Source organism: Hippocampus zosterae, chromosome 14 (genome assembly GCF_025434085.1).
Source record: "Hippocampus zosterae strain Florida chromosome 14, ASM2543408v3, whole genome shotgun sequence".
In the NCBI taxonomy this organism is placed as follows: Eukaryota; Metazoa; Chordata; class Actinopteri; order Syngnathiformes; family Syngnathidae; genus Hippocampus; species Hippocampus zosterae.
Genome location: NC_067464.1, coordinates 773,186 through 798,223, shown reverse-complemented (window position 1 = coordinate 798,223; position 25,038 = coordinate 773,186). Strand labels below are relative to the sequence as shown.

The 25,038-nt window shown below is 49.8% G+C and overlaps 2 protein-coding genes across 4 annotated transcripts; both read right to left on the bottom strand.

Moving 5' to 3' along the window:
* Positions 1–2,137: 2,137 nt before the first annotated feature.
* On the bottom strand, positions 2,138–10,631 carry letm1 (leucine zipper-EF-hand containing transmembrane protein 1). Of its 2 annotated transcripts, XM_052087045.1 has the most exons (15): positions 10,267–10,631; positions 8,718–8,775; positions 7,741–8,194; positions 7,453–7,596; positions 7,226–7,363; positions 6,951–7,154; positions 6,236–6,355; positions 6,008–6,139; positions 5,767–5,925; positions 5,584–5,676; positions 5,437–5,469; positions 5,054–5,188; positions 4,346–4,539; positions 3,655–3,811; positions 2,138–2,796 (listed from the first exon to the last, which is right to left on the bottom strand). In XM_052087045.1, the coding sequence occupies exons 1-15, from the start codon at positions 10,349–10,351 to the stop codon at positions 2,644–2,646; spliced, it is 2,259 nt and encodes a 752-aa protein (XP_051943005.1). In that variant the 5' UTR covers positions 10,352–10,631; the 3' UTR covers positions 2,138–2,643. The 2 variants fall into 2 exon arrangements, with proteins under 2 accessions (XP_051943005.1, XP_051943006.1); XM_052087046.1 differs by lacking the exon at positions 5,437–5,469 and having other exon boundaries at positions 10,267–10,630.
* A 907-nt stretch (positions 10,632–11,538) lies between these two features.
* nsd2 (nuclear receptor binding SET domain protein 2) lies at positions 11,539–24,429 on the bottom strand. Of its 2 annotated transcripts, XM_052086987.1 has the most exons (23): positions 24,268–24,429; positions 22,189–22,773; positions 21,726–21,998; positions 20,695–20,863; positions 20,439–20,602; positions 19,358–19,660; positions 19,145–19,274; positions 18,985–19,070; positions 18,798–18,915; positions 18,065–18,180; positions 17,886–17,975; positions 17,663–17,789; positions 17,374–17,574; positions 17,117–17,296; positions 16,862–17,018; positions 16,572–16,774; positions 16,399–16,502; positions 15,312–15,581; positions 15,042–15,158; positions 14,178–14,319; positions 13,874–13,980; positions 13,390–13,585; positions 11,539–13,186 (listed from the first exon to the last, which is right to left on the bottom strand). In XM_052086987.1, exons 2-23 carry the CDS (start codon positions 22,744–22,746, stop codon positions 12,927–12,929), a joined length of 4,071 nt encoding a protein of 1,356 aa, XP_051942947.1. In that variant the 5' UTR covers positions 22,747–22,773; positions 24,268–24,429; the 3' UTR covers positions 11,539–12,926. The 2 variants fall into 2 exon arrangements, with proteins under 2 accessions (XP_051942947.1, XP_051942948.1); XM_052086988.1 differs by lacking the exon at positions 21,726–21,998 and having other exon boundaries at positions 24,268–24,428.
* Positions 24,430–25,038: the final 609 nt, after the last annotated feature.

Below are 25,038 nucleotides of genomic sequence, written 5' to 3'. Positions count from 1 at the left end.
CACTTTCATTTGCGCGACGACCATCAAATCAGGTTACGGGAGCTCGTCTCGTTTTCCTCCTTTCAGATATCGGAAGCCGTGAAAATGAAGAATCAAAACAATGTCAACCACAAAAAGTGGCATTTACATAAATAAGTAAAACTTTGAATTCAATAATTGTATTTGAGTAAAAAAAAAATAGATACATCAAAAATATTTTAAATGGGAATGACAAAGTATGTACAAAAAAAATGAGGGGGGGAAAAAAATCTTTTCAATAATCCGAAATAAAATGGATTATAATAATCACGGCAACAACAACATGAAATCAATTCATCGCAGATATGGAACATGTAATAACACGATAGTTCAAGTCAGGCAAACATTTGAGAACATTTTGAAGTTTGTATGAACCAAATTGTAGTTCCTTATTATTGAACGCACACAAAATTGATGTGATACCAACTTTGATTTCAACAAAGAAAACGAAGAAAACGCATTTGACGCGTACACACGCGGATGCACAGATAGATTTTGGGGTTTATTGTCTAGAAAAAATGTCCATTTGGGGGAAATGGAATGAGCTTGATTTGAATTTTGAAGTCATTATTTGGGGCCAAATAAATAAAGTCGAGGGCCCCAAAACAGCTGCGATGGGCTCCACAGTGGCCCGGGACCCTCGTGAGGAGAAGCCACAAGAACGAGAAACTACCACTGACGAAAAAGCGAAAGTAAAGAGTGAAAACAAGTTTTGCTTTGGTGTTTTTGGGGGAGAGTTCCTTGGATAACCTTGACGGAAGAAGGAGGAAGGAGGAGGGCGGTCCCTGCGGAGACCGGGGGTGCGCATCAAGCGCTTTTAGGGCAGACCCCCAATCTGGGATGAAAAACGTTTTTGGCCAAAAAAAAAAAATTGCAACTCTTCCAAACACGCCGACTGGGCGTCAAATTGTGTTCTTGGATGATCGATGGCGGTGAATTCTTGGATTGCAACAAGTGCACGCGCATTATGGGACATAATTGGACTTTTTGCACCGTTCTGAAACTCTGACTCAGGTGGGGAGGGGGGGGCGTTTAGGCGTGAAATGGGCGCGCATTGAAATTCAGGAGTTGAAAGGACAAAGTGGGTCAATCCGACAATTGTCACGCTCGATGTCACGGGGCGCCGCCAGAACCGGATCGGGCTCTCCGGCTCGTCTCCGGCTCGTCGGGGGTCACTCCAAAGTCACAGGTGGGCTTCCGAGGCTGCGTGCGGCTTTCAAGATTGCCTTACAGTTTCAAGCGAAGGTTGTGGATTTCAAAGCCGTTGGAGATTGTGGGCCAGGGCTCCCAAGACAGATTTTGGGGTGAGGGTGGCAAGGGAGGATTAGAGGCTCACACGTGCGTTCGGGTTTGGAATTGGGCTTTCAAAAGAGGATTTCGGATGTCAAATTAGGGGAGCAATTGAGGATGAGGTCTTCGGGTGAAAAGGAATTGGAGCCACTTTTGTCTTCTTTTAGAATTCAGCATTCAGGTTTTCGGCGTGTCTGCGCTGCCCTCTAGTGGCCAATATCTTTATGTCCCCTCCCACTCCCCAAACAACCAACCAAAAAAAAAGCTTTTCTCTCTCCTATACAAGCGAGAGGAAAGAATGTCGGGGAGTGTTTGGTTATTCATTTCATTTATTTTTTTTTTTGTACATTGTGCATTTTCTTTTTTGACAATTATATTCATCTGATTGGGAAAAATAATGACACCTTTTTTCTGTCTCAGTACATTTCAAGTCTAGCGTCCTCAAAAGCACACCCACAAAAAAATAATAATAAATCCCACAAAATTTGCATCAAGTTTCAAAAGTAAAAAAAAAAAAATTATCGACACATGCAATGTGCGCTAAGACTCACGAGTCGGCGTCGTCTTTTGGTGCAAGCTGCTTCGGTGGCGCCGCAATCACTGCGGCGACAATCAACAAGCTGTCAAATCGCAAACTATTTCTGATTCGTTTACAGTACGAGGATTTCCGTCACCCTCTGCGACCGAGCCAGTGGATTAAATGAGCGTTAAAAAAAAAAAAAATCAAAGAAAAAAAGCCTCCATCTCATATCTCCAACGCTGCCCCCTGTGGCAACGAGTTTCATTTTTATCGATGCGCAGCGGACTTTGTTTTTTTTTTCTTTGCCACCGCGCCGGCAGTCCAAAGCAAATAACACCAAAATCATCATAAAAACAAGTCACGACAAGCGCTAAACAATCATACAAAAAATGTATCATGATGATAAAAATAAACGCTGAATATGAATTGTTGTGGCGTTCCTACGGCGCAACAACAAGAGGACGGCTTTGACGTTGACGTGGCGCGTTGACGATGAAAAGGGGGAAAAAATGAAGCGGCGCGAAAATGAAATGATTTGAAGCGCGTCTTCTTTGGTGAAAGCGAGTGTCCGGTCGAGATGAACGAGGAGGAGGAGGAATGGCGTTTTACTAAAGTGCAGAAAGCATCGGCTTTGTTGAGCTTTTCGCCGACGGACGACTCCCGACGTGTGCCGTGCTCCAATAAATAAGAAAACAACACGCGAGCGCCATCTCGAGGCAACGAGGAGCTGCTCCAGTTTTGTTTTCGCAAGGTCGCCAATAGTTGAGTTCACCTGCGAAAGCTTTGCCCCCCCTCCCTCGCCGGTCTTTCCTCTTCTAGCCATTGAGGTTGGCCGCCTGCTCCTTCTCCGCCTTGTCCTTGGCCTTCTCCTTCTCGATCAGCTTCTCCTCCTTCTGCAGCATGGTCATGATGTCGGCCACCTGCGTGGTGGTGATGTCGATGTCCTCCTTGTCGATCAGCTCCACCACCTGCGCCGCAAGCAAATCGGGGCTCAAAGTGAGACCAGCCATGGGTTCAGCCCCCCCCCCCCTCTGCCGCCCCAAGGCAAAATGAGCCGCAGTCGCTCCCGCTGCGCCGCAGGCAAATGACCTTGAAAAATGTCTTTGAGCGGATTGCATCGCGTTGCAGTTTTTGGACGGGGGGGGGGGGGTAATTTTCTTTTTTCATGGGGCTCCAGTGGGGCAATTTAGATATCAACAAAGCGAGTTCTTCTCCTGACCACAGAGAACAATCGTGTTTCCATTTCTAAAGTGGCGACTACAGAGGGAGACCATGAAGACGCGTTTGAAAAAGGCCGACACTGACAACATTTCTCTTCTTGAGGTTGTTTTGCAAGCCGCTTTTGCGATCATGCGAGCAAACTGGAATTTGAAAGGACGAGCGTACAAAGGGAACGGATATTTGAGACCCATGACAAAATGTGACGTGAATTCACAACAGTCATTAAAAAAAAAAAAAAAATTTGCAATAGGAGGACAAAGACTGGTCACTGACGGAAAAGCCCAGAAGGACAATAGTTCCTGTTCCCTTTATGTCCTGTAGGTGGCAGTAGTGTAAAGCTGCAAAGACCATTTCTGTCCTTTTCTAGTGTGCACCCGCCACGCCCCCAATGGGACAATGTGAAAGGGAGGAGAAAGGTCGAGAGAGGAGACTACCACAAAGCCACAGCAGGGGCATTGATCTTGCAACTTTTCAGACTAGCCGTGCAAGTTTTATTTTCCAAAAAAAAAAAAAAAAAAACCAACGTGAGCCACTTTTAAATGTGCTCCAAGAAAGAAAAAAAAAAATCCGGTAAAAGTGGAAAGGCGCCCGTCCCGTCGACGCACCTTGATGACGTCGTCGATGTCAATCTTGCCATCCTTGTTGTCGTCGAGCGTCTCGGCGATGCTCTGCAGCTTGTGCTCGGGAATGTTCTGGATCTGCCGCATGACGCCGATGAGCTCGTCGATGCTGATCAGGTTCTCCCTGAAGGCGTAGAAGAGACTGGATAGAGGAAAATGCGTTACCGGCTTGGGCGGGGGTGCAAGAGGCGCTGGAGATGTTTAATTTGTTGTGTTGTTTGTGTGCGTTTGGTTAGGGTGGGGGGGGGCGGGGCAGGGCAGGGCAGGGCGGGGCATGCTGCATTCTGGCTCCTCCCCTCCCAAGATCGCACCAATCAACGGTCTCCCGGCAAGCTTCCTGTAGTGATCATTGATGCTAAAAAGATCACATCGGTCGAGATCCGGAGATGCAGATTGGAAATGCTTTGAAATCACAAACGCGCCCCCCCCCCCCCAAAAAAAAATCCAACGAGTGCGGCTCATCTTACCTCGGGGCTTCTCTATATTGAGTCACGAATAAGCCGTAAACGTTGACAGGCCGTTCGGGAGCGTCAAACGCTTGATTTGAAAGATGCTAATCGATCTCCACCGCGAGCAAGCGAGGACGATGACGAGGAGGAGGATGACGATGAAGATGACGCGACGACAACGACGACGACAACGGCGGCGGGAGGCGCTTCTCCCGTCCGTCCCTTACCCGACGGGCGGCGTGGTTCCGCCGTCCATCTGTCCGTCCAGGATGACCTTGTCCTTCTCCAGCTCCCCGATGATCTTGTCCATACGTCCGATCATGCGGTTGACCCTCTTGGACAGACGCTGGCTGGCCTTGGACTCGCACACCGCCTTCTCCTGGCCCGTCTTGGAGAGCTCCTTCTTGATCTCCTCCAGGTCCTGCCGGACACCGACAAGACAAATGAGCGGCCGTCGGGGTCGTCGCCTTCGATCGCAGCCGTCTTCACTGGAGCATCCCCCCCCTTCAATCCCAAGCGTTTTCCTGGATTTGGACTGATCTTGCAAGACCCTCAGAATATCTGCTCCGAATGCTATAGAAACACGGAGCCTACCAAAATAAAGTTTGGATGCTCTTCTTTCAGCAGAAGAAAATCTTTTTCCGTTCTTCAGTAATCGGCATTACAAAATGGCAACGTTTCATGGAAATGGTGATTCCAGGGCCAAAAAAAAAACGTAGAAATGTGAGGCACCACTGCCACCTACTGGCCTCATTTTAAAACGACGTACAAGTACGTCTTGTGGAATGAAAGAGCTGCCAAGCTCGCTGTACTTTTTTAAAAAATTTCCTGCACTTTTGTTGAAAATGTCAAACAAATCTGTCGATTCAAAATACGTCTATAAATAAAAGCAAAAGGTATTGCAACTTTGAACAAGTGCGAGCGAGCGAAGGCACCTCGCTGTACTCCTGCACGTCGTCCTTGAGTTCCTCCAGCTCCTCCTTCTCCAACGTCAGCAGCTTCTTCTGCTCCTTCAGTTTGGAGCAGGCGTCGCTGATCAGGTCGATCTCCTCCTTGGTGATCTCCTCGCCCTTTGAAGCACGAGGAAAGACGGAGATGAACCGCGGCGGAATGAAGCGCAAGCGCCGTTCCACAAGGACAAGGGTGAGCAAAACATCGGGGAGAAAATCGGGAAGGAGATGTTGGTTCACGTTGAAATTCGTCTCGGCAGGAATTTCACGAGTCGGCGGACGAGCGCCACGTGGACAGAAATCTGCGCGAGCGAGCGCGGGATCATTCGGGAGAGGAGCAGATGGCACGACGTAGCGCCCAAGCTAACCTGGGAACGCAGGAATGTCCGCCACGCTTCAAACTGTGCCGGCGCGCAAGAAGATGAAGGCAAAGGTGAAGAAGAAGAAGAAGAAGAAGAGAGCAAACAAAAACGGCGCCACAAAGCCACAAGAAGAAAAATGAATGGAAAGAGGACCTTAACTCCTTCGACGACGGGCGCCGTGTCCCTGAGCAGGTCGGCCTGAGGCGACGGCTGGCCGCTGGCTCGGGTTTCCGGCTCCTCGCCGTCCTGCGGCGGGCAAGCAAGCGTCAGCGGGACTCATTCGCTCCCGGTGACGTTTTGAAACGTCTTTTCGGAACGGGAACGGCGCGTGTGTACCCTGGCGGCCTTCTCGGCAGCGTCGGCCAGCCTCTCCATCTCCCTTTCCTTGTTGTCCTGGCGAATGGCGGCTTCCTCTTGCAGCGTGGTCTCCACTTTGGTCTTGTTGTCCACTTTGGACAGCTCCATCTCCGCCACCATCATCTGGGCCTCCTTCGTCTGCGGGCGGGTCACGGAGGGTCAAGACCGGAAGACGGCGACGCGGCGGGCCGATAGCCGGAGACGGCGATGGCGGACGTACCACCATCTCGGGGAGCGTCTGCAGGGTGCTCTTCAGCTGGTCGGCGGGGGACAGCGTGTCGGGCAGGTACATGGCCCGGGACAGCAGCAGCAGGGAGGTGGGGATCTGCTGCTTCAGGTGAAGTTCCAGCCACTGCGAATGGAGAGCCCAGTTGACAAACTCAAATAGGAGAGGTCGGAATGGGGGGGGGGGGGGGGGCACGCTGTGGAGTAGGTCAGTGGAAGGCACCTGGCCGAGCTGCTCTCGGAGTCGCTCCTCGGTGACGCCCAGCGACCTCATCCCTCGAACCCGACAGGCGCTCTGCACCTCGTTCACGTTGAGGCTCTCCACCCCCTCCTCGGCAATCAGCTGGGAAGGAGGACACAGAAATTCAGTGGGATGGAAGCCCCCCCACCCCCCCCAAAATTTTTTTTTTTAATAATAAAAATATCGGTCGTGAATTGAAATGCGTGGTTCATAAATTTGAATGACACTGAGAGTGAATTATTTTTAGGATTAAACAATGCTGTACCACATTTATTCTAAAAAAAAATAAAAATAAAATTTGCTTCATGGATAAAAATCTCATCAACCATCAGTAATAACATTCAGATTGATCATTAAAAAAAAATACTTTTACATAAACAGAATTCCGCTAGGGTTCGTGAATAATTCATTGGTTTCATATCATTTTATGATATAGACAAACTAGTTTACATATTGACACCCCCCCCCCGCACCCCTTAAAAATAAAAGCCGCACCCCTTAAAAATAAAAGCCAGTCATATTTTGACACAAAATGATTTTTTTTTGCCTGAAACATCTTTGGATGCTGGCCACCAAAAATCAGTTTCGGCTTGATTTAAGAGATCATTTCATGCTACCCTTGAAACGATTCAGAAATATCAATATTTGCTCGGCTTTTGGTGTTGTCTGGGGGGGGGGGGGGGGGGGGGCGATCAACCTTATCGTCGGCGCGAATGTTCCTCAGCTTCATGATGAGTTGGAAGCGCAGGAAGTTGTTGGTGCCAATGGACTGAAGCTCCAGCAGGCGGCACAGCGCCACCAACTGGGGGCGGGTCAGGTTGTCCAGCGTCAGCTCGTCCTCAAACAGTTTGGAGAAGCGCAAGATCTGCTCGTTGCTGGGACGCTCGCCCGAGTTGCGGATCTAGGAAAGCCATGGAAAATTGCCAGGCGAGGTCCCCAAAAGGAGATTGCGATCGGTCGCCACTCACGAACCTTCTGGAAAAATGTGGAGAACTCTTCGGCCACGTCACTTTGGGCCGCCTTGTTACGCAAGGCGATCTCCTCGATGGTGTCCTGCAAGAACTTGGCCATCTCCAGCTTGACGCGAAGCTCCTTTTTCAACCTCTCCTCCTGCGTGGAAGCGGTCATGAGCAAAGGAGCCGATTTTTTTTTTTTTAAGGAACACCCGCCGTGAACGTTCCTGTCGGATGTCAGCTTACCTTTTTGGACTGCGTCTCGAAAGTGGACGGCAGCATGTTGGGGAACAGCTTGAGCGCCACGGGCAACAGGAACTCCATGAAGGGGACGATGATGAAAACCAGGAAGGGCAGCAGGCGGAAGACGTCCGCGCAGGTGCGGAGGAACTGGTGGGGGGTCAGGGGGAGGACACACGTTTTAAAACAGGAAGTGTGTGTGTGCATGCATGTGTACGTACACACACACACACAGTGTGAGTGAGTAAAGCCGCGTGGCGTTGGCGGCCATGGCATTCCCGATTGGGGCCCGACCTGTCTTCTCTCCCGGCGGGACAGGCCGTGGCCGTTGAGCACCCGCCACAGCATGCGTCCGGCGATGCCCGTGTCCACGAAGAGCAGCCTGAAGCCGTGGTAGTAATGTTTGATTTCGTCCAGTACTCGCTGGCCCAGCGTGCGTCGGACGGGCTCGGCGTCGGAGGCGGGACTGTACACGGGCCCGCCTTCCTCCAGCTTCATCTTGTCCTTCAGCGAGCGCAGCGATTTCTCCACCTTGGAGTCGTCCCGCCGAGCCGGCGAGGCGTGGAGCCAGCGCACGTCCCGCCGCCACGGCTTGGTGCCGCTGGAAATGCCGGCGTACGGCGGAGGGGTCACCCGGGCGCATAATAGCTGACCCGAGTCCGAGCTCCGGCGGTGGGCGACGGTCGAGCGGGGCGAGGGGCTCGACTGAGAGAGCTGGGCTGCGCTGACTAATCGCAACTCGTCGAGTCTGTGAAGACGCAAACCAAAATTATTCGATGCAGTTACGTTCCAGCCCCCCCCCCAAAAAATACATGTTTTAATCATGAAGGCCCCCCCCAAAATGTTTTTTAAAAATTAATTATATATAAATAAACCAATTCACTCGTTATTAGAATTGTACTCTGCAAAATAAGCATTGGCCTCAAAAAATTCATTTGCATTGTGCCTTCCATATTTAGTTCCTTCTGGAATGTGCACCTTGGTCCCCATGAGGCAATAAGCATGCATATAACACCCCCCCCACACACACAAAAAAACAAAACAAAGTTGTGCATAGAGGATAAAGAATACATGCCACTAGGTAATTGTTATACCGTCTGTCTACATGTGTTGCTGCACCGTTTTTGTGTACCCATTGCTTTACAATGTGACATTGATGCCAGTTTCATTAGCTCGTTTCGCGGTGTGTGCTAGCCTAAAGCTAGCTTTTGCTTGCAAGTCAAGGCAAAGAAAATGAATAAAGGCTTTCTGCCTGGATTTGATGCTCTCACCTCTGACTGGAGAGTCTTAACGCAGTGCAGTTGAAGCAGGAGGCATCTTTGAGCTTCCCTGTGAGGACGCAAAAATATTGATTAGCGATGGAACCAAAAGCGAGACATCCAATGCCGACCGCCGTCTTTACAAAGACGTCATTTCTGACGCAGCGCTCGCTCCGGATGGCAACAGGAGGGTGTACCTAATGAAGTGGGCTAATGAGTGACACTCTGTTGACGGCCCAGGAAGCCCGGGGAGAGGCCTGCGAATGCTTTGGACCAATCGCTAGAGAACAGGTGGCCGGGCCACGCCCCCCCCACTTCCATCATAAACACATGCACACACAATCACGCGCACAGAGTGTACTGGAAGCACGTCGCTTCGAAACGACCCAGGGGGAAGGGACTGGAAATAATGGAACTGGCTTAGTCGAGGGTGTTGGGTAGCTTTTGACGAACAAACATTCAGCAGTTCAGCCGTTTGACTCCGAGCGGTGTCAACGCAACGTGCGGCCCATCGATGCTAATCGGGGTCAAGTGTTTGTTTCGATTTTCACCGAGCACCAGGGCAACGCGTCTTTTACGCGACTTGCTTGCAGAACACAGTGACAAGTCACAGCGGGTTGGAGAGCGACAGAGGGAGTCGATGAAGGACGTGGCACACAAAGGGAGAAATTCAAACATCGAATTTGTGCATCCTTAGCAAAGAGACTTTATTGCACTCTAATCTGCACTATCGCCGACCTTGTGCGTACAGTATGCACCTTGACCAGCTTTCAACTGTCACGGTTGCACTTCGGCCTTTCTCGAGACTTCTCGTGGCCACACGCACACGCGCTCGCACCAAAGAAATTTGGTTGTATTAGAACTGAGCAATGAAGTGAATTCAAATCGACATCCCAATGCAAGCGCAGTGCAAATTAATCATCATCATCATCAAAATGTAAGCACATGTTTAAAATGTTGGAAAATGGATGCACGCTGCGTTCATGTGGGGCGGCATGGCTCAGCGATGGAGGGGTCGTCTCCCAATCCTAATTTTTATGTGACCGATTGTAATCGAGTTTAACTCATTGATATCCTAATTATAAGAAACTAAATCTACACAAGTACTAGCTTTTTAAAACATGATCTATTGGACACAATTGAAGTTACTTTCCAGTTTCGCAGCACGTGGACAGTTTGTAATAGTAATCCCCCCCGCCCCCCACCCGTAATAACCAAAACATCTTCCATGATCAATATTTTGGAGGGAGAAGACGACGGTGCTGCCTTGGCAACCGGCTCCTCTCATCCAATGCGACCAAAGCCGCTGTCCTCACATGACCTCATTCCCGAATTCTCTGAACACTTGGAAACGTTCAGTGAGTAGCCACTTTTTTATTTCTTTTTTTTTTAGCATTCTTACGGCTACAATGAGTCATCCGACAACTCCCGGACGGAAAACTACCACAAATGCTAATGTGAACGAGCTAGTTGGCTACGGCAAGCACCCCCCGCCTGCCCAACACACACATAGGTACGCTGAGGCCTAACAAATTAATAAGTAAAATAAATGACTCCTTACCTTTGGCTTTTCGTAGATCGTTGTTTAACGACCTGGAGGTTGTCATTAATGGTGCCCTCGACCTCGTAAACAGGATTAACGCCATGTGGAAGCTTTCCTTTTTCCGTCTCGCTCGCTCGCCGCTACCTTGGACTTTTGTTTATTACTGTATTGTTACCTGGAGCGTTAGCTAGCTACCATGCTAGGCTAAATGTTTGTCAAAACGAAGGAAATGAGACTCCCAGGGTTGGGGAGGAGGCACATAAATACAAAACCACGACGCTTAAATAACTGCACAACATTGGAGTACCCGGCTCCGATCTTCATGCCCTTGCCGTCTCTCTCTCGGAACTCAACACGGAGGCCTAACCGGGGGCATTGAGGAGCAACGCTTCCTCTGACGTCATCCGACCGTTGGCGCGACAGTTAAAAACATTCAGATAATTATCACTGTATTTATAAATGTTTCTATGCCAAAATGCGTGTCGATTTGTTTTCTGGTCATTATTATATGGTACTCTATATGGCCGTGTATACTTTCATTATCATGTTTGAGTGAAGAGAGACGGAAATACGTTTAGTTCGTGGTATAAAAAAATAAAAGTGTCTATTCAAAGTTTGGGTAGCTTTTCAGATTCAAATAAAATACGCATTGTCATTTTTTTGCATTAAAAATATTAGTCAATGCGGTGTTCTGGATTAAACCCCGTTCTTTTGAAAAAAAAGTGTTTTTCGTGACATGGCACTTTAACTTGAAAGTCCAGTCTTTTCCGTCGATGGCGTTTGAGTCATGTTGCCTCCCCGCCAAAACGCGAGAGGCGTCAGCACTCGACAAAGTAAAAAAAAAAAACCTACTGTAATTTATAACATTAACACATATTTTAATACGCATGCACAAATAGAGTATAATTTTGGTTTAGCTTTTCACTAACCTGCCACACGTTTTTTGGGAATGTGAGAGGAAACTGGAATACCCGGAGAAAACCCACATAGGCACGAGGAGAACATGCAAACTCCATCGAGGAAGTCCGGAATCAAACCCTGCTCCTCTGCACTGTGAGGCTGATGAGTCGACCATAGCCCAGCCAACTGACATGCATCTAGGAAAAAAAATTAAACTCAAGAAATTATTAAAAAACAAACATTTTCACTAATAATGGGGGAAATGCTGGAAACACATTTCCCCCTAATATTTTACATAAGATCGTAATTAATTACCATCTGTTAGCAATTCTTTTTCCTGGAAAATAAGCGCACACACACACATACACAAAAGCATCCACAAGAATAATATGAGGAAAAACAATGTTATATTTACAATAGAAGGCATCACTATGGGCACTTATACAGTATGTACATATTAGTCTGTGGTTTCAGAGGGACAGTAGTTACAAGGCAGTTAAACAGTGCTCACCTCACAACAATACACTACATTCGAGACACGCACACAAAACGTTCGCGCAATGAAGGTCAGAAAACGCCCCCCCCCCCCAAAAAAAAAAATCCGCACTTGACGAGGATGCGTTCAGGCACCGTAGGAAATTAGGCACACAGTTCAGAGGTCACAATCAGGAGAGGTCAAACAAGACTTTTTCTCTTGGGTGCGGCGGGCAGACATATAATAAAGTAAAAACGTAAATTTCACGGTGGACTTCATAACATTAGCGTGGGGGGTGCGGAGGTCTCTATGAAAGCCAACCGAAGTCTGGGTACATTTGAGTACCGACTTCCTCCGAACAAACTTAAAACTGCATTTGGATTACCCAACCTGCATTCTCGACTGATTAATGAGACGAGGTCTCTTTCTCCCCCCCCCAAAAAAGAGAAAAAAAAGGTTTTTGATCTCAGTGGGACAAATTTGGTGAAATAAATAAGAAAAAAACAAAAACTAGACAAAAGCCACCTTTTTATATCCCGCTGTGCATTGGAGCAACGATTCCTTCTAACGAACAGAAGCCACATTTTCAGCGCGCGCCTTCAAGCACAGACTAAAGAACAGTGGACAAAAGCCGCCTTTTCGCGATTGGTGTATTCAAGCACCGATTTTTCTCGTCTTTCATGGACTTAAAGTGCAAGCAAGCACCGAATCCTTGAAAAGACTTTTGCTGCCGTTTTAGGATTCAGGAACTGATTCCTCTCTTTTTTTTTTTAATTAGAGACTAGAAACTAGAAGTTACGATCCAAACGAAGAGTACAAAATGTGCTTGGAACCCTTCAACGTCTCAGTAGTGTTTGTCACAGGGTACACGCACCCCTCTCCCAACATAATCTATTATTGCTATGATCTCCTGTTGGATATTACCACCAAGAAAAAAAAAAAGTGAGGGACACTACTGGACTAAGTACAGTACAAGGTAGTCATTCCTGGGATGTACAAATATATATTTACTATTTATACGCTATATATTAGAATAACAAATACATTTGGCAACATGTCGGACAAGCCCTGCTAATTTATTTTTACCGCTACTTTTTGGTTTTAATGGAAACTAAAAGTGAAGGGGACTCGAGTATGAGCCTTGACTAACCCTAAAGATGTTTACAATTAAAAAAAAAAAAAAAAGGCAGTTTGGTGGAAATTTTCCAGGACAGGAAATGGATAGGTCAGTGCAGGAGGACAAAAAGGAAAAAGTGTCATCGGCGAGCTCGTTCCCTGATGGCCGAGATTTAACGTGTTTGTTTTAAGCTTCGGCCGCTTTCCTCTTGGCTTTCTTGACTTGGGTCTTCCCGGGGCCCTTTGGATGGGCGGCGGCAGCGGTGGCAAGGACGGCGCCATCCTGGTGCTCGTCGTGGTCCAGGCAGCACAGTTGGCCGGTGGGAGGCCAGGCACGCAGCGCCCCCTCCTGGTGGGCCTTGCAGAAGGAGTTGGGGCACAGCTGGCAGAAGGCGTCCGAGTTCTTGCCGCAGACGTCGCAGTGGTGCCACGGGCAGTCCCAGCGGCCTGACGGCAAACGGTACATTACTCTTCACATAATTATCCACACTGCTCTCTGTAGCGCCCCCTAGAAAGTCCACCATTAGCGACCATTTTCTTCAATGGCTCCACCCTCCAAGTTTGACAAATTAGCTCCCAACCCCAGTTTTACTCATCAACACAAAAGTTGGTGGACTTTTCCACCAATTCCAATATCCATCTGTACTGACCAAAAGGCCGCTTGGAGAGGTTGAGGCACGACAGGTGGAAAGCTTTGGTGCACGTCTTCTTTCCGCAGATGACCAGCTGTCCTCCGTCGCCGCAGCGGAAACACTCGTCGTCCGACTTCTTGCCCTCCGTCCGCCGCTTCCTGTACTTGCGTTTCAGCCTTTTGCCTTTGGGATCGGCCACCTGACCGTTGGAGTTCTGCCGACGGCGGGTCACGCCATCAAGGACAGGAAAACGAATACCACGGCGACACCTTGATTTAGGACTAATCTGTTGCACGATGGCGTTCAAAGATTCAAAATCACTCCCATCTCAGATTATATGGCTCCATTGGAATGAATGGGAATGCATTTAATCCGTTTCACCCCCCCCCCCAAAAAAAAATTGCGGCGTCTTTCATTGTACTTTACAGTCATCACATAAAGCGGAATGTTAAGAAGCGAAGAGTTTGGTGTGTAACATTTGTGCTCGTGGTTTAGTTTTCACCTTGGGACGATCTCCCAGGAAGCCGCTGCAGTTGGGGGCGCCGCAGCGACACACTGTCTTTTCGTTGCCCAAACAGTCCAAGTTGTAGTTGAACGTCAGCTCGGTGCCTGCCAGCCAAAATGGACAGCAGAGTCAGATCTTTCAAAAGATCGAAGCATACTTTTTTTTCTTTCTTTTTAATGGTTTGTGTACAGCGCTAAGCTAGCAAGAATCGCTGGCTTTGTACATGACGTGTATAAAAGCGTTGTTGTTGTGGTGGTGGCAATGGCCTACGAGCATGACAAAAAATAAATAATAAAAATACCCGCTGGGATGTCGCAGACGGCAAACAGTCCGACGCGCGTGTCTCCGTTGACGGTCCACTTCTGCGTCTCGCAGTTGGGCTGACAGCTGTGGTTCATGAAGCGAGAGAAGTTCCCCTTGGGACCGGCGTCGATGATTCGGTCCTTGAGAGACAAATTCAACAGGGGTGATGGTTCTGGGCATCCGCTTTGAAGGATTCCAACATTCGGGCCGTGGCGTTCGTTTGTGGTATTGACAACTGTGACGTTACAGTCCACTGTCATGCAACGTTCCCAACGCAATACCGTGTCATTCATGTCGCTGCCGGTGGAAAAGGAGCCGCTGGAAGCAACGGCACCCGTGCGCACCACAGAGCAGCGCGTTTATACCAGACGCGTACACTCGTGTACCATCATTTTTTTTAAAAATCTCATTTTAGGCGTTTTAACAGTATCGCTTCAGAATTCAGATATCGCTTCATTCTTAAGCGTTATCTTGAGACAACAGTTCCGAACTTGGGTCTTAAACTGGACAGTGATTTTAAAACCGGACCAGCAAATTGGCTCCATTGTCAAATTCAGTTTCTTTGTCCTTTCTCAAGAGCACTTTGAAGCAGTCAGTCACAAATTCGTCACATCCCGGCTGGATTATTGTCATGGATTTGACTTTGGAGTCAGCTGATCCTCCGTGCAGTGTCTCCAGTTGGTCCACAGTACTGCTGCTCGCCTCCTAACTGGAGCTCGTAGGAGGGAGCACATCAGAGATCCTATGATTTGATTTCAAATCTTGTAATGGCCTGGCCGCGCCCTCCCTCTCGAAGCTTCTCTGCCCCTGCCCCGGCGCCTCAGGCCTGGGAAGTGACATCTTCATAGTGACACAGACGTACCTTGTCGATAGTTAGCATGTAGAAGTCGGTGATGTTGTTCTCGTGAGCGTATTTGATCCTGGCCCGGCATTCGTCCTCGTCGATCAGCTCGCCGATGTACTCGTTCACAAACTCTCCCTGGCGGATGAACAGATAAGGATTTAAAAAGCTGGCGAAACGTGCACTAAAACTTGAAAACCCAAAATAAACGCGTCGCTTGACGCGGCTCCGAGTCGCTACGTCGAAGCGCAGGTGGGATGTATTTCGTGTTGTGTGGCGAGGGCGCTTGACCTTCTTGATGTCGCGCAGGGCGACGAGTCCCCAGCCCTTGCCGGGCGTCTTGACGATCTTGGTGTCCGGGTAGAGGCGCTTGGTGAAGTCCTGGTTGCAGCAGCGCTCGCCGCTGGGACACACCTGCGGGTGGCACTCGTACTGCAGCATGCGGTTCAGGCACTCCGACTCAAAGCCGCACGGACGCTCCACCGACGGCTTGCAGTTGCACTTGGGGATCTCCGACACGTCGGCCGCGTACACTTGCACCTTGCCCACCGCTTTGTTGACCTGACGGGTAGGGTCAACGGGAATTATTTTATTAGCCGCCCCCCCCAAAAACATTCCAATTGATTTAAAAAAAAAAAAAAAAATTTACCCTTCACATTACGAAAATGGAAAAAGACTGTTTTCCACTCTTCTGGATTTGCTTTATTTCGACTGATGTCAAACTAGCTTTGAATTTTTTCCAGAAATCCTTGTTCCGCGCTTCCCAAACGACAATTCAAACCAATTTGTGGGCCCGCCCTTTTAATCATTTTTCATATAATAGCGTAATTTTTTTTATTACTAATTTCAATATTTATTTTCCCCCAACTAGGGCGGCCCGGTAGTCCAGTGGTTAGCACGTCGGCTTCACAGTGCAGAGGTACCGGGTTCGATTCCAGCTCCGGCCTCCCTGTGTGGAGTTTGCATGTTCTCCCCGGGCCTGCGTGGGTTTTCTCCGGGTGCTCCGGTTTCCTCCCACATTCCAAAAACGTGCGTGGCAGGCTGATTGAACACTCGAAATTGTCCCTAGGTGTGAGTGTGAGTGCGAATGGTTGTTCGTCTCTGTGTGCCCTGCGATTGGCTGGCAACCGATTCAGGGTGTCCCCCGCCTACTGCCCGGAGACAGCTGGGATAGGCTCCAGCACCCCCCGCGACCCTAGTGAGGATCAAGCGGTTAGGAAGATGAATGAATGAATGAATTTTCCCCCAACTATTTCCCTGATTTTTTGTGGCAAATGGAATGTTTAGCTTTTTTTTAAAGGGTGAACCAATTATTTTGTGGTCATGCGTTGCAGCCCGTCGTGTCAAAATTGTCCGGTGCCACAGTTTTATAGCCCACCTTGATAAATTTATACGGGGGCGGTTTTCGATTTTTCTCCTGCGCTTCCTTGGCCTCTCGCTTCATCTTCATCTCCTTGAATCGAGATTCAGCTTCTAGCAACGCTGAAGAAAGGGAAACGCTTCAAATTTTCTGCTGGCGTTCAGATTGACCAATGCCGTTTGAATCCTTACCCGTCTTGAAGACTTTCCCGATGCCGTTTTTCTGGTATTTGCTTCCCCGGTCGCCCTCCATGTAGGGGAAGACGCGGCCCTGGTGGGTCCAGAAGTAGTCCTTGGAGCCGAAGAAGAAGACCGGGAACTCACCGATCTCGTGGCGAAGGTGCTGGATGTTGGTGGGAATGTTGCGGGGGTGCTGGATCTCTGCGGGCCACCATCTGAAAACAGCGCAGGCGTTACGGAGCGATGTGGAAGGTTTGGGTGGGAAAACATGGAGACGTTCACGGCGCGGCCCCCCCCCCCACCGGTAAGTTCCCAGTTTGACCCAGATGATGTCCCGGTATTTGGGCTTCTTGCCCGCACGGCAGTCGTTGCAGAACCAGCTGCCGTCGGGCATGGCGATGTTCAGGCAGTCGGGGTGGAAGGCGGCGGGACAAGACTCGCAGCACAGCAGCTGACCTCCTGGCGAGGAGCACACATTTCACAATTTTTGTTTTGTTTTTTTTAAATTGGCGCACCGAAAAGTCTTCCATTTTCTTGTGTACGGTCATTACGGCCACCTTTGGAGCAGACGAAGCACCAGCTGACGTTGACGTGACTGTGGTGGCTGTATCCCTTCTTGGCGTTGAAATGGTTGGTGCAGACGATGGCGGTGTTGGTGATCATCTCGCTGCCCGCCGCCACGCACTGGTCGCCCACGTGGTAGGCCACCGGGCAGCGCAGGCAGCGCATCAACCGCCCTGCGAATACGCCGGGCCCAAAAAAAAGTCGAGCCGAGTCACGCGATACCCGAGTCCGCGTCGGCAGCGGAGCGAACCTTTGGTGGACTTGGTCTGCGTGCGGCAGCCGTAGTGGCAGCTGAGGCAGGTGTGCAGCGGGCAGCGGAAACCTTTGTTGTCAAACACGGTGAGCGGGCTGAGGCGGGCGCACACCTCGTGGTAGAATTTGCCGCAGTGCGCCACGTGGCAGCGCCGCACGTCGCCGTCCGACTGCTTGCACGTGAAGCACGGGTGAAGCCCTGGGCCAAGAAATAAGAAGAAGTCGGCGTGAGGAGGAGGAGGACACGGCGCTCCGCAAAAGCCGCGACGCGTCGCGCGAGCGCTCACCCGTGCTGCACGGCCGACACAGCAGCTTGTCGTCCGGCTCGAAGCTTCCGCCCAGACAGTGGAGATGGAACATGCCGCCGCACTGCCCTTCGCAGGGGACCAGGTCCTCGCCCGCCTGCTCGCACGCCTGCGACACAGCACCAAGGTAAACGGGACTTTGACTTACCTCCCCCCCCAAAAAAAATAATAATAAGCAACCGAGCCAAAAGTGCTTGAGACCAACCTGGCAGGCGAACTCTTTCTTGCGCTCTCCTTTTTTCATCCCGTCCAGGCTGTCGCCCGGCGAATCGGGGCACCCTTCGCTGCCGGACCCCTGCGCGCAACCGTCGTCGTAAGTAAGGCCGGTTTGAACCTTGGCGGACTTGAGGGGGGGGGGGGGGGGGGGGGGGGGGGGGCACTCACCTCAGGTTCGGGACAAAGGAAGGAGCGTCTTTTTTTGGTCTTGACAGGCTCCCCGAGGTTCTCTCCATCCTGCTTCCGCTTCCTTTTGCGCTTTGGATTCTCCACCTCTTGCTCATCTGCAGGGTGGGAACATTTTCACCAAGCGGTCGCGCGGATCGGGGGGCTTCAAGTCGACGGCACCCCCGCTGACCCGTTTCGAGAAATTTGAAGGGGAACCGGAGTGATCCTGTCAAGTTTGATCAATATCTCACATTGACGTTTTGGTGTCAGGTCTTGAATTTGAACGCCAGCCGGCACGTTAGGAACGGAGGTGACCCCCCCCCACACCCCCCTCACCAGTTGATATTGAGCGATACGCCACATTGCTTGCCTAGGGATGTAAATCTGTCTTTCCTTCTTTTTTTTTGTCCTCAACATCCCGAGCCTTTCAGATCTCTGGGCCAATCTCATCCATGCCCCACCCGACCCCCCCCCCCCCCGAGAAGCTTTTTCACCACCTCAGAGCTACCAGCGGCCGATTCCCCAGACTGCACACCAGTATTGACTCTGGAAAATGGCGCGAATTACTGATTCGTCAGAATTGGGGGGGGGGGGGGGGCAACAAAGAGGGTCGGCCAGGTCTAGCTAGTCGAAGCTTGCTTTTATCAGACTCGTGCAAGCTCATGTAAATCATGTTTGGTTGCGCTTCCTCCTTGCTCAACGACACCACTTGAATGTCGCGAGGTTTCAATACCTGCAAGTAGCGCTTGACGCTTTTTTAGTGCTCGCTTGCTTGCTTTCCCTTCTTGGTCCGCTTTCCAGCTCCTCCCGCCGGGCTTGCGGCGGGCTTCCGCCACCATCCAGGCCTGGTCCTGTCGATGGAGAATGCTCGTCGTATGCGTTTGCTGCCTCGCACGCAGGAGACTCTGAGGAAAGCTCACATGTTTTCGTCTCTTTTTGGGCTGCTGTTCCACTGCTGCGTCCAACTCGGTGGTCCTTTTGGCCATTTGCTTCGGGCCTCTCTTACCTAAAAAGCACAAAGCAGCAAGTATAGTTTAAAAGGCAAGGCGGCCGTGTAAAAAGCGTCCCGTCGCAACTGACCCCGAGCCGAAGCTTCTCCCAACGTCCTCTTCTTGGCCGGACCCGTTGACGTTTTCCTCCTTCCGTCCGTCTCGAGAGGGGAGCCGCCTTGTTTGGGTCTCGGCTTCTTCTTGACGGGTACCGCCGGCTCCTAGCGAGCCAAACGTCGACATTGTTCAAATGCACATGGATTGCAGAAGTGGAAGCGGGAGGGGAAAAGTCATCTGGCCGAACCTGCGGCGGAGCGTCGGCGTCTTTCTTCTTCCTCTGCGGGCCGGTCTTCAGATGGCCCCCGTTCAGCCGCGGCCCGTCTTTGGCCGCGGCCACCACGCCCATGGAGAGCCGGGCCTCCGCCTCCGCGCCGGACTCCGGCTTGAGCTTGTCCAGGATGCAGGGGTTGAGGTGGGGCCCGTTATCGTCGTACATGAAGATGAAGTTGGCCAGGCGGTCATCCAGCGACATGGCCAGCGCCTCGGTGGCCTGGATGACGCCCATCTTCCACTGCGGTCGCATTTTGCGGGGCACGGAATGAAGCGTCTGCAGGGAACGCGAGACGACCGAAAGGAATGACGGAGGACTTCGAGGCGACCCATCTTACAAGCCTTTCTGAGCTGAGGTTTGTTTTAAGTTGGCTCGCATAAAGTGGAATAAATAAATCCGTGAGCGCGGCAGCCGCAGATGGTTTTGGTGCTGATCCATCACATTTTGTGTTCCACCAAAATAAGAGCTTTGGAAACATCTGTTTTTACTTGGGACAACAATGACCGAAACAACCCCCCCCCCCCCCTCCTCTCTCGTGTGGTATTACTGAATTGCTGTTTAGTTGTTTTTACAATACCAAATAGACAACAATGGGTGGTTAATTTAAAAAAATACAAATAAAAAATATTCTAGGGGGAAAAATAGTTTTGTCATTTACTTTAACGACGAATAAATATCTCTGGAATAATCACTTCTAAAACTATTTCACAGTGACAGGCGTACGTCTTGATTCAGTTTGAGACTTGAAAGATGAATTTCAGACATTTTAACGCCTTAAAATCAGAGAGAACGAGGCGAACACACGAAGGCAAACTGAAAAAAAAAAAAGTTTTCATAGGAACTTGGAGATGATGCTCAAGGCCTTTTCACACTGCACTTAAGTTTAACTTTCTTCGTGTTCCAACGCCGGGCGGTGCGCAAGGGCAACAACGTCCGGGTGCAAGTTTGCCCATATTTGGAAATGCTTGCATAGCGGTTGCAAATTGGGACACTTATCCGTTAAGATGCAACCCCCCCCCTTTTTTTTTTACTTTATTGTGAGGTTTAAAAGTACCTTTTTGTGAAGGACGTGTGCGGCCGGCTGCTTGTTGCGCAGGCTGAGCTCCTGGTACTGGCTTTCTCGAGCAAAGGACACCATGTTCTTCTCAAAAATGTAGCCCCTCTCAGGAGCATCTCCAAAATACTGCACGTGATAAAGGAAGCCCGACGTACTTTTCGCTATTCCAAAAAAAAAAAACCAACAAAAAAAAAAAAAAACTGAGATTAGAGGGAATATTCCGACTGGGTGCCCGACTGAGAAGGGAAGTCACCGTTGGGTTTGGGTTTGACGTGGTGGTTCCGTTCAGGGTCGGTGGTCACGATGCAGGGCCACCAGGGGTACCCCGACACCTTGGTCCAGACCACGTCGCCGACGGAGAAGCTGCTGGGCAAAGACGGCGCTTCCGTGGCAACTGGTGACGGCTCAGAGACGACTGCGGGCTAGAAGAAGAAAAGACCAAGACCAAGGGGCGGGGGGGGGGGGGGGGGGGGGGGGAATGCACACTTTTGAGAGTCAAGTCATCTTTTGTGGATATTTCAAGTCACTTCAGAGAGAAGTTATTGTGACCACAGAATTCACTACAGGCGTAAAGAATGAAATAGAAGTCGCAAGGGCTGGGCAACACGGGTTTGGAAAGTTTGACAGTCATGCTTTTTGCATCAAGCATTTTCAAGGCGGTTTTTCGGACACAACCATGCATGGAAACAAGCTAAATTGCACCTTGTCACCAGTCAAAAAAATGAAATTGTCCCCCCCCCCCCCCCCCAGCTGTCACCAACTGGACAACTTTTTGGCAATGTTAAAACCTGTAAACAGCGGATGTAAAGATTACGTGTCATTTTTAAAGCTCACTGATGGAGTAAGGATCCCCAGACAGCCTGAAATAAACACGGCGCCAAATGATAACACAAAACTTGAGGAGGTTTTGAGCTGATATCATTTTTTTAAAAACTTCAAGGATTGCCAAATTTCTTGGATTAAAAATTAAAAATCTTCCCCCATCCCCACGATTGACGTGACCCTATGCGCCGTATAACTCAAATGTGGCGGGGGTGTCAAAATAAACAACGCACCATCTTGGCTGTGTTCAAGAAATGACCAGTCACATTCAAACTCGTGTTAAATGAGAGTCCGCACACATTTGCCACCATTTAAGCACCTAACTTGCTGGAGGAAAGAAAACAAAACAAAAAAAATCGATCCAGGTTTCATGGGACCAGAGCACAATTTGGCACACGTGTTTTTGCTAGCCTAGCCCATTGCCCAGAGATGCAAAGAAGACCGGAGACAGCCAGTACTTGCCAGAAGTTCCTGCCGCTCCTTCAGTGTTGGCCTCTCGGCAGCCTCCCTGACCAGATTTCTCGGCATCTTTTCATTGTTTTTGGAGGGGCGTCCAGTTCTGGGCAGTGTCACCGTTGTGCCATACTTTCTCCACTTGACGACGACTGTCTTCACTGTGTTCCAGGGCATATTTAAGGCCTTGGAAATTCTTTTGTACCCTTCTCCTGACCGATACCTTTCAACAATGAGATCCTTCTGATGCTGCGGAAGCTCTCTGCGGACCGTGGCTTGCGACTACAAAAATGTCAGGAAAAGCCTATTAGAACATCCGAACTTTGTTTGGGATTATTTGGAGGCAATCTAAATGGTGGCAGGTCTGTCCCGAGTCCCGTTTAACGTGAGTTTGGCTAGCTGGGGGTTCACCCGGTTTCTTTACGCTGCTAACAAACGAGGTGGAAGGAGCTGATGAAAAGTGAAAACTAACCTCATCCGCTGCCTCCAAAGCAGGACCGAGAGCATCTTCGGGTAGGGCGGAAGCGCCGAGGGCGGGTTGAGCTTTTGGTTTCTGGGGTCTGCCCCGCCGCTTCTTCACTTCCTGTCTTTCCTCGGGCGCCGACGCCGCACCTTGGACGACGGCGGACAAGCTGGTGCCGCCGGCCGAGCACGGCTCAAAGAGCGGCGCCGTGACCACCTGGGGAACGGTCACCTTCAGCTCCGGCTCGCCGTGCGGAGCGCACGTGTGCTGATGGGTTCCGTTGGAAGGGGGGGCTTCGGCGCCCTTGGGGACGGGCGTCTCGGCGGCGCACAGCTTGGGGATGGCGTCCTGATCGCCGTTGAGCACCAGAGACGTGAGGTCCTTGAGCCTCTCGTGGCCGTGGCCGGACATCTTCTGGAGCACGCCGTCCTGCAACGTGGCCGCCAGTTGCGCGGCGGCCTGGTCCATGAGCAGGGAGGGGTCGCCGCGAGACTCCGGCGGCTGCTTCATGCTGACGGGGTTGGCCGGCTCGGGCATGGAAGGCAAGGAGCTCCCTTTGCTGTCCATTCCATCCGAGTCCTTTTAACACACGCTCTGGCGAAACGGCACAGATGCGACAGGGTCACACACACGTGCAAGTCTCAAATCTTCACCTTCACCGGGTCACAGCACGCAAACAACACATTATTGTCAAGTCATATTTTGACCTCGCCTTTCATGCTTTCTCACCCGCAGTATCCGATTTTCACTAGATTGAAGACAAAGAGGTAAAATTATGATATTGCAGTAAACGCTTGTTTATTGTGGCGGATATGTTCGACAAACAACCCCAAGAGGTGAAACTCCCTTTCAGAGACAAAGTAAAATAATCGTTTTTGTGTTTTCATACAGTGAAAGCAATCGATTGATACCAGCACACCATGAAACACTCAAGGAATGCCGACGTCAAAGCTGTTAAGTATTCGCCGGTGTTAAATTATTTGCACGTCGCCATCTCTGGAAAGCAGCACTCGAATTGGACACTTTAAAAACATCCTTTTCACCCAAATGAATAGTTGGGGCAGGAACAGAACGCTTGGGGGCTCAAGAGAAACCTGCACCTGTCACACCAAGTCCCAGTTGCATTGTTGTGGTTTCCTGCCTGCTGTTTTGAAAGCTAACTGAGAGCAAGTCACACTCTCACTCTCACCCGCACACGTCGTAGCGCAAAGGGGCGACACTTATAGCCGAACAGGTGGGCGCTATCCCCGGCGGCCCCCTTCCGAATCAGAGTCCTCCTTGGAGAAAGGACAAGCTATCGGCTAGCTGCAGTCTGCGGTGATTGGGGGGGGGGGCTCACGGAGGAGGGCAGGAACCGCGTGCAGCGATGCCCAATGAGCGCATCGCTGTCTGGAAAAGCCGCGGAAAGGCGAACAGCTGACGCGTTCAAGAAAATAAAAAACGTGCCTGTAAACTAATGCAGCAGCCCCGGCGCATTTGTTAGCGATGTTGGGAGTCTCTCATCGTGGATCGACGTATCCTGTCTTCCGAGCACCTTGCGATTTTTTTTTCCAACTGCTTGCCACTGTGTTGACGTACTTTTGAATCACGAGCTTCAGTCATCCTCGTGAAACATTTTAGCTGCTATTCCAGTGGAAAGGGCCTGTAACAGGCAGGCGGTCCCGTATTGTCATTCCATTTCGAGCTACTCGCCACCGTCAGCCATTAAGCAGCAACTAGACAATGCCGCCGCACAAAGGCCAAAAAACACCATCGCGAGAAAAAACTCAACTCACAACCGAATTGCACTTGAGATGGTTCAACGAGTACGGTCGGCGAAATTAAGTGTTCGGCTCCGACTCGGTCAAAAAAGTCACTTTGTCGACGCCATGACAGCTCGTTTGGGGAAAAAATGCTAACTAGCGAAGCCCATTGAAGACCATTGAAAAGTAGCAGCCAGAGTTAGCGTCGGCTAACTAGCCGCCTCTCGTTTAAAATGGATGCTGGGCCCCCGGCAAGTGTGCCCTTTCCCAGCTAGAAAGTCCCCGAGTTGGCTTCGATGGACCCGGCCTTGGCGGTAAAAGGGAACGGCGGCGTTCGGGGGGTTACCTACTGGCTGGACGTCCCGGCGGCGGCTTAAACGAGAACGCGGAGTTGCTCCATGGCGTCAAGGGACGAATTTCATTCAAGTGGAGTGAAAAAGGCTTTTGCGGGCAACTCAAACTGTGAGGCCAACCAGCGCGAAAAATGCTCACTCGTGATTGGTCGGTGGGGCTTACGCAGCGGATCCTTTCAAAAAAAAACATAGGAAGCGGAACAGAACTCAATTTCAACCATTGCGATCGTTTTCTAAATTATTACATTTTCCCTACTTTCCATAAAATATTATTATATTAATATTAAATATTAAAAATTAATATTTTATAGAAACCGTTTACATGTTACGACTACTGCTTAAATTCAGGAGTGGTGTCAATTTGAGGGTTCAGGGCAAACTCAATCGTGGATACTTATTTTCGCTGATTTTATTTCTTTTTTCCAATATTTTGACTTTTAAATAACAAAATAAAATATTGTGATTAAAAAAACATTTTACAAGAGTAGTGGACATATTTTGTAAAAGGTAAGTAAAATGTAATCATACGGTTACCCCAAAAATCATTTCCCATAATAAAAACTGATTAATATTCAAAATATTCGTCGCAAAAAAAGAGGGGGGGGGACAAACCCCACCCATCCCTAAGAAAAGGAAATGCGTTTTAAAAAATCGCCAATCTACGAGGTAGACGATTAAATGTTCAGTGTTGACGTTACATTAGTTTTTTAAAGTCAAATTATGAGTTTAGTAATATTACGTAAAAATACAACTTCAGGATATAT

Coding starts and splice junctions, on each gene's coding strand:
- letm1 (XM_052087045.1), bottom strand. CDS start 10,351: ATGGCGTTAATCCTGTTTACGAGGTCGAGGGCACCATTAATGACAACC. Junction 8,195..8,717: donor TTAAGACTCTCCAGTCAGAG/GTGAGAGCATCA, acceptor GCGTCTTCACAG/ACTCGACGAGTTGCGATTAG. Junction 6,140..6,235: donor TCCGAGAGCAGCTCGGCCAG/GTGCCTTCCACT, acceptor CTCCATTCGCAG/TGGCTGGAACTTCACCTGAA.
- nsd2 (XM_052086987.1), bottom strand. CDS start 22,746: ATGGACAGCAAAGGGAGCTCCTTGCCTTCCATGCCCGAGCCGGCCAAC. Junction 20,864..21,725: donor AGGAGCGGCAGGAACTTCTG/GCAAGTACTGGC, acceptor TTCTTCTTCTAG/CCCGCAGTCGTCTCTGAGCC. Junction 13,187..13,389: donor CCTCTCCAAGCGGCCTTTTG/GTCAGTACAGAT, acceptor GTTTGCCGTCAG/GCCGCTGGGACTGCCCGTGG.